The 16506-nt window shown below is 37.5% G+C and overlaps 1 protein-coding gene across 1 annotated transcript; it reads right to left on the bottom strand.

The window, feature by feature from the left end:
• Positions 1-8265: 8265 nt before the first annotated feature.
• On the bottom strand, positions 8266-13580 carry LOC132178892 (beta-xylosidase/alpha-L-arabinofuranosidase 2). Its single transcript, XM_059591468.2, has 7 exons — positions 12942-13580; positions 11756-12043; positions 11481-11650; positions 11281-11378; positions 10561-10911; positions 9480-9890; positions 8266-8975 (listed from the first exon to the last, which is right to left on the bottom strand). Exons 1-7 carry the CDS (start codon positions 13374-13376, stop codon positions 8404-8406), a joined length of 2325 nt encoding a protein of 774 aa, XP_059447451.2. The 5' UTR covers positions 13377-13580; the 3' UTR covers positions 8266-8403.
• Positions 13581-16506: the final 2926 nt, after the last annotated feature.

The following is a 16506-nucleotide window of genomic DNA, read 5'->3' as shown; positions in this document are numbered from 1 at the left end:
ATATTGTCGGATATCATCCAGCCCGGAATAAAGGCTGATTGATTACAGGAGATAATGTGTGGAAGTGTAGCTTTCAAACAATTAGCCAAGACCTTAGAAAGGCTTTTGTAAACTACATTGCACAAACTGATTGGTCTAAAATTAGACACCTTATTAGAATTACCTTTCTTAGATGTAAGAGCTATGTGAGTGAAATTAATCTCAAGATCGAAACACCCAGTGCGAAAAAAAATCTCTTACCACTGAGATTACCTCTTTGCCCACCAAGCTCCAATGGTCTTGATAGAAAGCTGCAGGGAATTCGTCAGGACTAGGAGACTTAAGTGGAGCCATTTGGTTCAAAGGATTGCACACTTCCACCTCTATTACAGCACACAAAAGCTGCTGGTTCATCATTTTTGAAATCCTCAAAGGCAAAATCTAGAGGCATACATCAATCCCGGATGGTGATGAGGACATGAGAATTCCTTGGAAGAAATTCACAAAAGTTAATTCAATCATTGCTGGCGTGTCTTGCAACTCTCCAGCCTCGTCCATAATACAAGAAATCTGGTTTGCTCGTTGACATTGAGTGGTACTTGCGTAAAAACACATGGAGTTCTTGTCCCCATACACCAGCCATGCTTCCTTGGCTCTCTGACGCCACTTCAAATCCACTCTCTCCATAAGGTCTTGTGCTTTTGTTTGCAACTCCTTGATTTCTCCCGTGTTCCATTGTCCCTCAACAGCCTGTAGGTTCTTCACCTTTTCCAAAGTCTTTTGTATGTCTTTTTCGATTGGGTCTCTATTTATTCTTCTCCATTGCAGATAAAAATTTGTGCTTTTCTCCAATTTCCCCAACACCTGGCGCCACCCCCTAATGGTCCCCTCCTTGACTTTCAAAACTTTTTGAATGACTTCCTTTATTTCTTTTTGTTTCCAGGCGACTTCATACTAGAACCTACTGCATCTTTTGTCCCTACTTCTCCTCTTATTGTGGAACCATATAAAGATAGGTGCATGATCTAACATGCATGAGGCCAAAATGTCCACTTGTCTAAATGTGAATAACTTCTGCCAACGATTATTAGCCAAAGCCCGATCCAGGTGCTCCATGATGACTTGGCCTCCATCCCTCTTGTTGCACCACATGAACTTTGGCCCCACGAAACCAAGATCCTCCAGTTGACATATCTCCAGAGAGGTCGTGAACTCTTCCATTTGCCCTCTCGATTTCCAGCACTCCCCCCATTTTTCAGATGCTTATGCAATTTCGTTAAAATCCCTCGTACAAAGCCAAGCATCCGGGGAGAAAGACCGTAGATGACATAGCAGATTCCACGACTCCTTCCGCTTCCATACCTCCGGATTACCATAGAAACCTGTAAATTTCCAAGGCTATCCATGATTTTTCAATTTCACTATAGCATTATATGACGCCTACTATTGTTTTGAATATCAACCAAAATGTCCTTGCACCAAAAAAGTGCTAAACCACCACATTATCCCACACAGTCAAGTACAAACACACCATGGAAATCCAGACGAATCTTGATTATTTCCAATTCGTGTGCATGTTGCTTGGTTTCCATTAAGAAAACCAGCTTGGGTCTCTTCTCCTTCACTAGGTGGCAAAGGCCCTGAATTGTCTGGGGGTTCCCAAACCCCCGACAGTTCCAACTTAATAAACTCATTGCTCCCGACGGGGCTGTGGAGCAACCGCCGCCTTAACCATCACATCCTCCTCTTCTGCCCACCCCCCCCCCCCCCCCCCCCCACCCCCAACTTCCCTTTCTTTCTGTTGGTATCGATACTTTCAAAAGAAACCAACGCATCTGCCTTTCGAATACCTGCCACAGCCAGCACCTAACCCCCATTCTAATATGATTTTTGTCCCACCTTAGCTCCTTGGGAAACCTCCACTTTGGACTTGCATGCCACGTGCCAATTGACTAGTGACATCTTCAATATTCTCCACCACCTGTATTTTTTTCCCTAGGCGTGGTCTTCTTTCCCAAATTGCCAAATTATTGCCTTGTGGGAACCTATAGTAGGATTTGGTCAACCATTATTCTGTCTTTAAGGCCCCCCGAGATACTCCTGTCCCTCATGATATTTTCCACACTAGTTTGAGCTATTACACCTAATTTATAGCCACCAATTGGAGAGGGTGAAAATATGGTAGGATTTTCCTTATGGACGTCGTCCCCTCCAGCTGGCAGATTGCTTCCGCCATTCCTGCCTACCTTACACCCACTTAATGTATGCATGGAATTCCCATTATTCCCGCTATGCAAATCTTCCGCAAGAATGTTTGCACCTCCGCTTACCGGTGCTCTTGACTTCCCTAGTCCGAACTGCCGTTAGGAGTCATGGAATATTTGTCACTTCGTCCCCTTTCCTTGTCCAACCGTTGCTTTGGGGATGTGACTCACAACCAAGGGCCATACTCCAGTTTTTGTTCACCTCCCTGGTTCTGATGAATACTACGCTTAAGGCAGCCCAAGTTTCCATGGCATATAATTCCACAGTTAAAGCAGAACATTGGAATTTTTTCATATTGGAAAGCTACCCAATGCTCCTTCTCCTTGATTTTTAGTAGTCTGCCTCTTAGGAGAGGTTTCAACAGGTTGATTTTTATCCTCATCCTCAGGAACTCGCCCCATCCTACGCCATCATCATTTATATCTACCTTATCTACATCCCCCATCAGAGATCCCAACTTCTCTCCCATCTCCTTACCCATACAAGCCAACGACATATTGTACATTCTAACCCAGAAAGCCGCCCTATGAATGGTAATTGGGTGGGTGATGTGCTCCCATCAAACTCCACAGCTGAAAACAGGCTACCCTCAAAAACCCATAGTCGTCCTTCCATCACTCGTTCCTTATCCGACATATGTTCAAAATCCAACAAGAAGGTGTTTTTTCCTAACACCTTAAAAGCCAAAGAACCCATAGGTCTCCATCCTTTAATCAAAGTTGATCTAATTCTATCTTTCTCAACACTCCTCTTTGACATTCGCTTGCCCACCAGACAAGATTTGCCTTTGAAAGCAATGTTTGTGAACTCATCTACTTGCACCTTCACAACATCGCTTTCTTCCTCCAGCAGGGTAAAGTTACCCTAGAGCGTAGTTAGGTCTTCTACCATTCTCTTCATGTTGGCCTAGTCCGGTTGCAACTCCTATACGCCTGATGCTTCAAAATCCCCCACTGCTATACCTTTACAATCCCGAGAGGATTGGAAGAAAAATTGTTTTTCCTCTAGGTTTTCCGACGGTAGACCTAGAAAGGAAAAAAGCAAGGGGGTTAGCAGTAAACTGGTATTTATCCATAAGTCAAGTATCATCTGTGATATAAATTCAAACCTAGGTAAAAAAACAATAAAAACATGAAAACCTAGATACTAAAAAGATAATTAACCCAAAATAAAAATCAAGAAGTGATACAAAAGAGGCCCAAAATCAAGGAACAAAATAAAATTTTTTTAGGGAAACTTTAGTTTGCCCTCCTAAACTTCCAGATGATTTGATAAACATTCCTAAACTTTCAAAATTCTCACTTAAGACCCTTGAACTTTGGTTTGCTCATATGAAAGACCATTCCGTTTATTTGAATAGTCAAACCCAAACGGAATGACCCTCACGTGACTTTCATGAGGTTTTTTACCACTGACTTACCTATCTTGCCCTCACCCTCACCCTTACTCACCCTCACCCTTATTTTTCTAAAATCCCATTAAAATACTTTGTAAACTTTTCAACACAGTTCTGTAATAATAAAAGTCTTAAAATCTGGATTAGAGGTGAGATTATTTCAACAACACGAACTTGAAAACCCAGCCAAAAGACGAACCAAACATTCAAGAAAAACGCATGGTAGTGTAAATTCAAGGATGAAAAATAAAAATTCACCGTACATGAACTTGATCTAAGCAAAGATCATGTTCCCCTGCCCTCCAACAACATTTATACAAGAAGCTAAATTGGTTGCTTGATTCTCTATCAACGGGGCACCGATCAACATTTTATTCTTTATGTACGGTGTTTTCTTGCTTTCTTTCAACTATATGGGCCATTGCAGATTTAAACATCAGCTATGGCTATGGCGAAGAACAGCTGTGACCCAGCGGCTGGGTTAGGGGACCCAGCCTGGGTCTCCGGCTGTGACCTTGGGTCTGGCCGTAGACCCATCCGTTTCGCGCTTCCACCAATTCCGGCCTGCGATGATGTCTTAGAATGAGGATGCGAGCACGCTTGCCCCTGTAATTGCTTGCCCCTGATCTAGCAAAAGACTTCTCAATCTAAAAACCCCAGCTTCAAGAATTGCTTGCTCCTGTAATTTTCTAACCAAGTGCTGGTTCAATTGGTGCAGTTTCTTGACAGACCCATCCGTCAACCGTGACCCAGCGGCCGTGAAGTTACTTTGCTGGTTCAATTGGTACAGTTTCTTACCAATTGCTGGTTCATGGCGTTTCTCTTTACAGACCCATCCGTCAATTTGATCTCTTGGGTTTCCTCTTTGTTCAATTTTTTAAATGTCCATATAATCGCTTTCAACATTACCAGCGGACTTGATTTAGGTTCTTCTCGCTTTGTTCAACACCTCCAAAACCACCCGATGCCGACGACTATCATGGCAACACCACACCGGACCACGACGACAGTGCAAGGGTGAGGGTGAGGGCAAAACGGGTATGACGAAGGCAAAAAACCACGTACAGGTCACGTGAGATGGATTCCGTTTGGGTTTAACAATTCAAATAGACAAAAGGGTTCTAAATAAGAGCAAATCAAAGTTCAAAAGTCGTAAGTGAGAGTTTTGAAAATTCAGGAGATGTTTATCAAATCGGTTAGAAACTAAGAAGAGCAAACTGAAGTTTTTCCTATTTTTTTTATCAAATCGGTTAGAAACTAAGAAGAGCAAACTGAAGTTTTTCCTATTTTTTTTAATTGAAAAACTCCCAAGCGTTGGATCAATACTTGAAGGAGGTTAAAATGAGGAATTTTAAATTGGAGAAAGATAAATTTAACTAAATTTTCAATCTCCTCACCCAAAGAGTACGAGGTGTGTTGACTATTTTCACCCTTACTTCTGAGTCAATATTTTGCACTGGACGTTGTGCGTTGGAGATCATTGTCTTCAAAAATATACATGAACAAAATTGTCTAGAGGCTACATTCAATGGTTATGATTCTCAGGATATAGTGGAGGAGGGTAAAAACTATAAGGGTTAAATACCTCAAACCCTCCTAAGGTTTACTAACTTTATTTTTTCTTTCCTGGGGTTTCACTTTTATCACAGGACCCACCTGGGGTTTGATAAAGGACCAATTTAGTCCATCCGTTAGTTGACCGTTAAGACTGACACGTGGATCAATCGGATGTTGACACGTGGCACTTATTTAATTTTTTTTTTAATTTTTTTTTAAATTAAAAAAAAAAAAAAAAAAAAAAAAAAAAAAAAAAGAAAAGGAAAAAACCGGGGGTGGCCGAGCCACCTCCTTGGCCATTCGAGCCACCCCCAGTTTTTTCCTTTTCTTCTTTTCTTTTTTTTTTTTTTTTTTTTAAATACATTTTTTTTTAATTTAAAAAAAAAATAAAAAAAAAAATTAAATAAGTGCCACGTGTCAACATTCGATTGGTCCACGTGTCAGTCTTAACGGTCAACTAACGGATGGACTAAATTGGTCCTTTATCAAACCCCAGGGGGGTCCTGTGATAAAAGTGAAACCCTAGAGGGGAAAAAAATAAAGTTAGTAAACTCTAAGGGGGTGGGAGTTTAAGGTATTTAACCCAAACTATAATCTAGAGTTGAGTAATATTATTATAATATAGCTTTTATTTGGCTTCAATTTCATTAATTATAATTGTTTCATTCATTCTACTTATTTGGATTCCATTATTTTTACTGAAGAGATATCTCAAAGAACATATTACTTGATGAGAATTGATTGGACATTTGGATGTTGGCTCCAATTCAGTAAGTTTCAAATATTAATTTTTATTTTCTATTTTGGACATTGAGCTCTCCCAAGATGTATATCACTGACCCAACAGTGACCGAGACATTTGCTGCATGGAAGACTCTGCTTTTTTTGTAGAGATTTAGGACGTCGCAATGTCATTCTAAAAGGTTATGCTCTTAAGGTAGTACATGCTCTTCGGAAAGATGATCACTGTTGGACTAGGTATGGTAATTTAATTGCAGACTCGAAGATTATTTTCCACAGTTTCCAGTTTGGGTATGTGATATATATAAGAAAGGAGGGAAGTAAATATGGCCGCCCATCTTTTGGCTAAGGCGGATCTCCAAAAATTTGATGGAAGATTATCTTATGTTCCTTCGTAATATTGTAATTTCAAAGAGGATAAAATTTTTCTCCAAACCAATCTAGAAGATTTAAAACAGTGACAAGTGTCTATAAACATTTAAAATGTGCATTAAATTTAGTCTAAGTTAGTAAACTGTTATTAATGATGTTAAGAATTTAATGTTCATTTTAAATGAGTTGAAGGATATTTCATCCAGACTGGTTTGAAGGAAATTTCTGTCATTTCAAAGAGTTGTATGGTTTGATTTTCGTTAATAAATGCATGGTGTTTCGGTTTAAAAAATAAAAAAATAAATTATGTACATACATATATTGTGAGATTTTAGATTTCCCAAAATTTTATCATTATAAGACCAGCCTTTTTATATACACATTTGTTAGTTGTTAGAATAATATCCTATAATCATGAGATTACAATGAATCAATTAATGGAAGACAATTGATCAAGAGTGGTGCCAAATTTGATTAAATGGTGATGGTAAATATGAAGACTTTCCTTCGGTGGAGAGATCATGATCTTGTTCTGAATTTGGCTGGTTATAATATCTGGCATTATTACTTGATCCACTTTCCTTAACACCTTGTCTTAAACTAACGCTAAAGGAAGAACCTTGAGTTTGGATCGCCTGAAGGCGAAGCATAGAGAGACAAGAGGGATGGTAAAATTTTCAACAAGTTGATCTTTTGTTGAGATAAAATTGATGAACAATGATCAAGAACAACCTTATCACGTACAAAATAGAATTCGATCTCACTATGCTTCATTGCTTTGTAAGTGTATAGACCACCTGGTTGACCGTCAAATAAGTGGCTTCAATGTTGTCACACCATAGAATTAGGCTTTAGAGAAGAGTGAGTCCAAGTTCTTGAAATAAAGATTGAAGCCAAACTATCTTAACAATAGTGTTGGCTAAGGCCTGATACTCAACCTCAGTATTGGGCCGTGAGACTGTGGGTTGCTTACGAGCACTCCAAGAGATTAGAGTTGAGTTCAGAAAAATGCAGAATTCATTCATTGATTTTCTATCATTCGAACAACCAGCCCAATCCCTATTAGAAGAGGCATTAAGTAAAAATTGACTACGTTTTTGTACAGTTTAGCAAGAAAAATCTAGGCTGCGCAGGGGGAGAAAGATGTGTTTAAGGATATATGGGAATGTTGACTCGTCATACTTACACGTGTGTGAAATTACTACTTTTTGTCTGGACAAGTAAGTGTTGCACCATAAAGTAAGTTTTGGTTCAACTAATTTAGTTGGTAAAATTTGTAAGAACTTGCTTAGAAGTAAGGATATCAATTCATGTTTGTGTGTGTCATGTTGATATATATATAAGACTATAAATATTAACCTTAATCCAATCTATTTAATTAAATGGGTTAGACAATTAACTTTAATATGTTAATTTTGTATTAGATTCATATCAGGTTCGCGAGTTGTTTCAAAAATTATAAGTCTTAGTGTTGCATATTGAATTCGGGTTTTGTTAAGACATGGGTATTAGTTAAACATGCCAAACTCTTTAACCTTAATCCATTAATTTCATGTTGACTTTGCATGTCATATCAAAAATTATGAGCCTTACTAGAAGAATCTGCTTATATTGAATTTGAGGGCTCAGAGATGTCATCTAAATTATCTTTAAACGAAGTGTAAAGACAACATTTATGGAATGTATCCTCTAAACTGAGCCCAATGAGACGAGTCAAAATTCATTGTTAGTCTTATTTGCCCAATGAGATGAGGTGTGAAAGACAACGTTTATGGAAGGTATCTTCTAAATTGAACCCAATGAGACGAGTCAAAATTCATTGTTAGTTTTATTTGCCTAATGAGACGAGGTGTGAAGACAATGTTTATGGAAGGTATCTTATAAATTGAACTCAACGAGACAAGTCAAAATTCATTGTTAGTCTTATTTGCACGGGTAAAAAGAAGGGCGAGCCAAAACACAAATTTTCATTTGGATTTCAAAATTTGACTCTGAACAATTTGGCCATAAGAAATTGTTGAGAGAACTGTTAACCCTCTCAACTTATTCATAGCCTCCATTTTGAAATGCCGTTATGAGCTCAATGATTTAATTCAAATCCTCACATTCAATGAATGTTTCAAGCTCCCAACATGAAGCACATGCTGTCCCAAGGCAATTTTCCGGCTTCCATGCTCATCAACCACACTCAAGTCCTTGCAAACATCCACCTTAAACCTGACCATTGTTTCTGTTTGTGCCGTCAAGACCACCTTCTCAAATCCCAGCAAGTGCTTCTGTGGGGAGTTGTGTATTGATGGAGGAGAAGAGAATAAGAAAACAGTATGGCTTCCACCCATCTTTCCCATGTTTTTAACTCTCAGATGTATATCAAAACCCAAGTTTTGACAACGTTGTTCAACAACATCTAATGACTTACATCTTACTGAGTGACAAATGTGACCCTCTTCTAAAGGAATATTAACTAGCTTAGGTGCTTGAGCTAGGTGGTGGGAAAAGCTGGAATAGCTTAATCCATCACCAAATGAATAAACAGTTTCCCCAGTGTAGAATCTGTAGGTCCTGCCAGGGTAGCCTTTGGAAGGATCTGGTCTCATGTTCATGTTTGTCATGGGGACCTTGTCAACGTATGATTGTGGATACCATGTCATGGGTAGTCTTCCACCTGAAACAAGAGTGATCAATGGGCTTCAAGTTTCCATGTTATTAAGCATGCAGGAAAAGAAGTCATGGAAACATAGACATGAGAAATTATGATGTCAGAATAGTATGTAAATAAGTACAAATGACTTCGGGAAACAAAATTCGAACTCAAGACCTTTACTCTGATACAATGTTAATTCACCAATTATTCCAAAAAATATATATTACATATACTTCTAAGTGCACACTCCCTGTCGTTGAAATGAAAATCTCCATTGGATTCTAGGTTTAATGGTGATTTTCATTGCTACGTCAAGAAGTGTATTTGGAGGAAGTAAGCACTTGGGAGTGCATGTAGTATTCTCTATTCCAAAAGCTTATTGAAAATGGTGAATTTTGATTATCTGATTGATGTTTTAACACTATATTAGGTGAAATCCATAAGTCTATGTTACTAGCATGCAACTTAGAACTTCAATAAATTAGGAGAATGAATCATCAAGCAGGAGATGGAAATAAAACTTACTTGGATTATAATACCCAAAAATTACATCCGCTATGGCAGCTCCCCCAGCTTCTCCAGGGTAACCAACCCATAGGATGCTTGTGATTTTACTATCATTTTTTGCAAATGAGACATCCATGCCCCCTCCAGACATTATAACAAGAATTACTGGTCCTACAGATGCCTTTGTAACTTCTGTTATTAAAAGTTGCTGTTGGCCTGGAAGCGTGATGTCGACCCTGTCACGACTCTCTGCTTCTATAGATAGATCTGCACCCATTATAAGCACAGTGGCATCTGCTGAGGCTGCTATTTTCTTAGCTTCATCTACCTGTGCAGTGCCACAGGCCACATTCGAGCAGCCAGCCTGAAAAGATGTCGCGACGGAGGCCGTCAGACCTTGCAAAGGAGTTGTGTATTTGCATGGCGTGCCTGCAACATTTTCAGCAACATTAGACAAACTGATTTTAGAATGATTTAGAATCACCATTTCTCAAGCATGGATGCTAATCTTGCTTGGTAAAGTGTCCAGTTAAGCAAGCATTTGAACTCAAGCAAGTTACCCTTGCAAGTCATTCAATATCAGGAAACAAATGATTGTATTTATTCCTTTTGTGGTTAGAAAGAAATGTAGTACAAGTACTTAAAAGAATATTGAGGCAATTTTCTCATTCATACTGATAGCCACATCAACAAGTGTAAAACAGAAAGATAAAATAGGAAACTAAATGCTCCTAAAGTGCATTACTGAATCGTTTTCCTTAAGAAATTATTTGCCTCTACCAGTTCTGATGAATTGGTAAAGTGTGGGTGCTCCACACCGTACTAGATTATACACCCAAGTATTGCTTACTTTGAAGCAATAATTTAGTATGAGTTGGACCTTACAAATGCCAACTTCAATTCTTTTTTTTTCATGTGGGACTCTCTTCTTCCAAGGCTTTTTAAAACATTCACAAACCACGAACTATATATATATATATATATATATATATATATATGTACTAATTTTGAAAATGGTTTTAACAAGTCAAGTGCTCTTTGATGGCTTCTCCACTAAGAGGGCAACCAGACAAATAAAAAAAGTTGCGAATTTAAGTACCTTCATAGTTTCCAATCATGGTTTTTGTGACATTGGCGTTGGGACCAATTACTGCCAAGGATTTGATGGCAGTGGGAGACAGAGGCAGAGACCCTGGACTGTTCTTAAGCAGCACTATTCCTTGCCTAGCAGCCTCACGGGCCAGTTGCTGGTTCTCTGGCGTACACACATCTTTTGGACCTAGTTTGCCGTAAAGTTGTTTGCTTGGGTCACCATCAAAGAAGCCAAGTCTCATTAGAGTAGCAAAATTGTTTGAGATTGCCTTGTCAACAGCTGCCTCATCAACAAGTCCTCCTTTTATAGCACCTTCTGTGTATTTGCCAAGGAAAGATCCACAGTCAAGATCCAATCCTGTAAAATCAAAACAAACAGCAAATCATTTAGTCACTACTGAAAACAGGAAATATAGGATATCCACAACTCTAGTAGAATATGTGACTGAAATGGAGTGAACTGACGAAGACGAAGTTCGAACTCGGAACCTTTGCTCTGATACCATATTAAATAACCATGTATCAGAAAATGGTTTACTTAATCATTTAATAGTCAAATTAATTTTGATACATATAAAAAGTAAGGGATAAATTACTATTTGCAATCCAGCTACACTATATAATCTGAGTTAATTGCCCCTATTGCTGAAACTAATCAATTACCTGACCATTTTTTACATGATCAAAGATCTTGTTGCAACAAATCCAAGGATGGAAATTGAGTTACCTGCCAATAGAGCTTTGGCTGCAGCCTCCTCTGGTGTCTTGGTGTAGTGTTGGGAATTGTAGTAGACATCTACTGAATCACAATCCGAAACTATGTATCTGCAACAACCCAAAAGACAGGTATAACAATATCAGTGACTGATAGGCATCCATCTTACATTTACAAAACAGGAAAAGACTTGGGAGAATCAAATATAATACCCATTTAACTTCCATTCGCCTCGGATGACTCCGGCAAGGAGGTCTGGGTCTGCACAGGTTGGCTTACCATTAACCTGGTTGTAGGAACACATGACACTGGCAACATTGCCATCAATAACACAACTCTTGAATGGTGGTTGAAATGTATCATCCAAATCCTGCTGTGATACCTAACTCACCAAAAGCAAAACAAGACAGAGAATGACAATTATGATCCTGAAATAAAATCATAATAACTCATACATACTACCAAACATTGAATTAATGTGTATTACCACAGCATTGAAATGGTACCGGTCGGTCCCTTTCCAGTTGTCCAAATCATAGGCTGTATAATGTTTACAACATGCAGCAACCTTGAGTCCATTTTTGTCGCCATCATCTCTTTGTTGAAGGCCTCTTACATAACCTGTTGCATATTTACTAGACAGCAATGGATCTTCTCCAGGAGTCTCCTGCCCTCTTCCCCATCTGGGGTCTCGAAATATGTTAATATTTGGTGACCAATATGTCAAGCCTGCTAGTCCCACATTGTACATTGCTCTTGCTTCCGTTGAAACCACCTGCATATATTACATACCCATTAATTTCAAATCATTTCAAAATATCTTTTTGTAGCATTTGTCTTTTAAGTTGTGATCTTTTTGTTCACACTGTAATTTCAAAATATCCCAACTGCTCCAACAGTAAAAGTTCAAACATAAAGACTAAAAAAACCGAAAAAGTAAGTAGCATACAGAGCATTATCATGCTTTATGTGATAATGTTCCTTTTACTTTTTGGTCCTTTTGGTTACAAAATTCTTCTGGTCTAATAACGTTTAGTGACTGCCCAATTGTACATGAGTTATATGCTTATGCAAGAGATTAGCTACTTGATAATATCGCCCTAATCAATCACCATCACCTTCTGATATCTTAATTACCTCTGCAAGCTGGACTCTTTTATAATTCCACCAACTACCCATCACAAATATTTAAGAACACAAAATTATATCTTTCTTTCACAAATTAAAGCGAAGGTGAGGAAATAAAGTAGCCCCAATAAGAATACTCCACCTACTCTTCATATAACAATAAAGCCTATAATATACAGGAAAATAAAATATATTTTTCAAGCACTATGTTATTCGGTTATGTTATCATTTTCATTGTATTCCAGACGGCAAGGCGAAGAAGAAAGGATCAAATTCAATCGGTAATCAAAAGATGATAATGACACGTTATCAAAGATGACAAAAATAATCGGACCACCGACACTAATGTGTTCATGTTATCCGACAAACACCCACAAAGGATTCACTAATCCATCTCATCAAACTCTGTGAACAAATCTAGCCATAAAAATCTGAAATGGGTCATGACCGGAAATGTAAATCAAACCCATTATCAAACAGAATAGATATCATCTGAAAGATAAACAAAAATAAATGAAAGTTTAAGACTTTGAAAACTCTCTTACCCTTCCAATGGCTTGGAACAGAGAAGTATTGAATGAAGCCGCAGTGAGAATAACCTGAGGAAAGCTTGTAGCTCCAGGCACCGCATTGGAAAACCGAGTGCCTGGACCGACGTAAGATACTCCATGAAGAGCCTCCGACCACCACTCATATTTCGGTATCCCAAGCCTACTCACACTCCCTGCTGTATTCACCAAGAACGAGATCTTCTCCTGCAATGTCAGCCTCTTCACCAAGTCTCCCACTCTCAGATCAATCCCAACCGACGTATTACAGAACCCGAAGCTCGCCAACGCCGGATTGCTCCCAACATCACAGGCAAAAACAGGTGATGATTGGCCGCTAACCCGGCTGGAGCTCAAAGAAAGCAGAGCGAAGGAAATAGAAAAGCAGAGCAAAACAGGCACCTTCGGTGCCCTGTTTTGAGCAGAGGCCATAGTGGCTACCTTTACACGATTAAAACAGAGCTTCAAAAGTAAAGGTATCTTTCTTGTGCCTTAAGGTCGTTTTATTTTTATAGAATACAAAGAATATTATAACACTATGAAAACAAACACAAACGTGTTGTTTTTTAGTAGTCCGTGATGGATGATTGGGAAGAAAATGAAACTCCTATTTAATGTGGTTTGTTCTGGCAGCGACTACTGGTTTACACTCTTCGATTCAGGGACTTGTAGAGGCTTTATAAGAGTCCGTGAAAGGGCATGCTTATCCATTGGAGCGCTTCTTTCGCTCTTGAACAAGTTGCTGCCGGAGTTTAAACGGTTTACTCTCTAACAGGATCCGACTTAATAACAGTATAAATGCGGTACTAAAAACAACGGTTAAGAATGAATCTTATAATTAATTTACTTTTAAAATTTTTTAGTAAGAAAAAAAAAAAAAAAAAATTTAAGAGATTCAATCTTAATCATGTAAGCCACGTCCTCTCTAACGTGTCAATTGTGACATTAATCTCTTATTATTATATTTATTATTCTTAATTGTTTACTTTTTAAAGTGTTAATTGCCACGTCAGCTTTACATGTTATAAAGTAAACGCTAAAAAAATTTAAAAAGAGAAAGTTTGGGCAGCACTTCAGTTGATTTGGTTGTGCTGCGTGGAATGCAAACACAAACTTGATGCGAGTGATGTGGGAGAGGGAGAGGGAGAGAAACAGAGCATGCTGATTTGGCTTATTGGGTAGGAATATAGGGTGGGGTTAAAAATCTCGTAAATTGAAAAATAGGGTATACTGATTTGGCTTGGTAAGTAACTCACATGAGAGATAGGGCGGCTGGTGTTTCGGCTGTATCATAGGCTCATAGCCAAGCCGGCTTTGGGATAAAAAGTGGTCACAGAGAGAGAGGGAAGGTGGGGGGTGGTGGGGTTGGCGGTGGGGTGGCCAATTTGCTAACTTGGATATTGTTCACATGCCAAAATGTTAATGAGTTTGGGCAGTCATTTTAATGGATTTTTCAATGCAAATGTTAACCATATTGGAATAAATACAACCTTGATTGGTCGAATTAGACCCATGTGGTCATGTCCAATAAAAAAAAGAAAAAAAAAAAATCAAATGATCATGGATTTCCTGTCAAAGTATCTAGATGGGAAAAAAAAAACCTTATCCTTCTAGAAAAGTGGAAAAAGAAAATGAAAAATTAATATGGCTGACAGAAAGCACCCATAGAAAAGATGAAAAAACCACCCACAATATCATTATTGGTCTTTTATTGATTTCATTATGAAGAAATGAAAATCAACTTGAATGATCTTTTATGATAAATTGGCGGCTGAAATTCCATTAACACACTTTGATGGTTCCAATTTTTCATATATTGGTTCCAATTGACTTGAAGTTGGTTTTTTTTTTTTTTTTACATGTCCGTAAAACAGGGGAAGGGAAATTCGAACTAGTGACCTTCGCTTCATTAAGCATAGTCTAGATTATTGAGTTACCTCCCGGAGACGACGACTTGAAGTTATTAGTTATCTTAGAACCCCTCCTAAATTTTATGAACTATAACTTTTTTCCTCCATAAAATACTCTAGTTTTGAGTCATTACAAAAGAGTTTCTTATCGTACAAAAGCTTCTAGATAAATCCTTCCATGAAATAACCACATAGAATAAGAAATTCATTATTATAAACCTTTTCTAACCAAATCTTTAATTCTTAGTGTCGAATGTAATCATATGTATTAGATTTTATGTTGGCTAATTCGGTGTTTATTTAGAGTGCTCGTTTCCAGCTCGTCTAAACAAACTACATCAATAAGGGATACCGAGGCATTACTTCACTAGCTTGTGCTGGTCTAAACGTGATGCTCAAGTAAAGTTCCAGTACTACTTGGTTGGAAGATGTGTTCAAAGACTCAACCAAATGAGTGATTAAAGAAGAACCTTCGAGAAACATATTCGCTAGCTTGATCTTTATGGGTTTGGTCTAGAGATTTAAGGAGAGTTCTAGTATTGTTCAGTTGAGAGACTCGATCGAACGAGTTTATTCATTGCATAAAATCAAGTCTTCAAGAAAAGCTCGAATGGAAATCACTACAAAATCAAGTTTTTTTTACGAACCATTTTTAACATGTCAATGGTATTGACACGTCAGAAAATTCTTTTTGACTTGTCTCAACAGTTAAAAGGGTGGGTGTCAAAAAATTCAAGTTTTTTACGTGTCAATGTTAACACATTAGTAATTTCTGACGTGTCAGAAACTAGAACGTAAAAAAAAAAAAAAAAAATTGACGTGGTGAAAATGGTCAAAAAAAATTTTGACGTGGTAAATTTACCACGTTAGAAAAATTTTGACGTGGTGAAGTTTACCAGGTCAAAAATTCAAAAAAATTATTGACGTGTCACACCGTTTGATACGTCAAAAATCTTCTTTCTTTTTTTTTCATTTATATATTTTCTGAATTATTCGAGTTTATACCCAGATTTATGTATTAACCTGATATTCAATACATTCAATATATATCCAATATATCCAATATATATCCAATACATTCAATGTATATTCAATATACATTCAATTTAATACATTCAATCCAATACATTCAATATCCAATATTCAATACATTCAATTAAATCCAATATCTATATTTACATTATCCAATACGTTCAATTCAATCCAATATTTACATTTACATCTAATATCCAATTAATCCAATATATCCAATTAATGAAATACATCAAATACATTCAATTAATCCAACACATCAAACATCTCCAGTACATCCAATTAATCCAATACATCAAACATATCCAATTAATCAAACATATCTAATACATCCAATTAATCCAATACATCCGATTAATCCAATTCATTAAGCATATCCAATACATCAAACATATCCAATACATCCAATTAATCAAATACATCCAATTAATTCAATACATCAAACATATCCAATACATCCAAGCCAATACACATATGAAATCCCAATTCAATTTGCATATACATCAAATACATATGAAATTCCAACACAAATTAATTAAACAAAATTCCAACACATTTACAAAGTTCCAACACAATACAAAACAAAACAAATATATACATCGAAAATACGTTCCAACACA

Source organism: Corylus avellana, chromosome 4, assembly GCF_965113065.1.
Source record: "Corylus avellana chromosome 4, dhCorAvel1.hap1.2, whole genome shotgun sequence".
NCBI lineage: Eukaryota > Viridiplantae > Streptophyta > Magnoliopsida > Fagales > Betulaceae > Corylus > Corylus avellana.
This window is presented reverse-complemented; position numbering and strand designations above follow the sequence as displayed.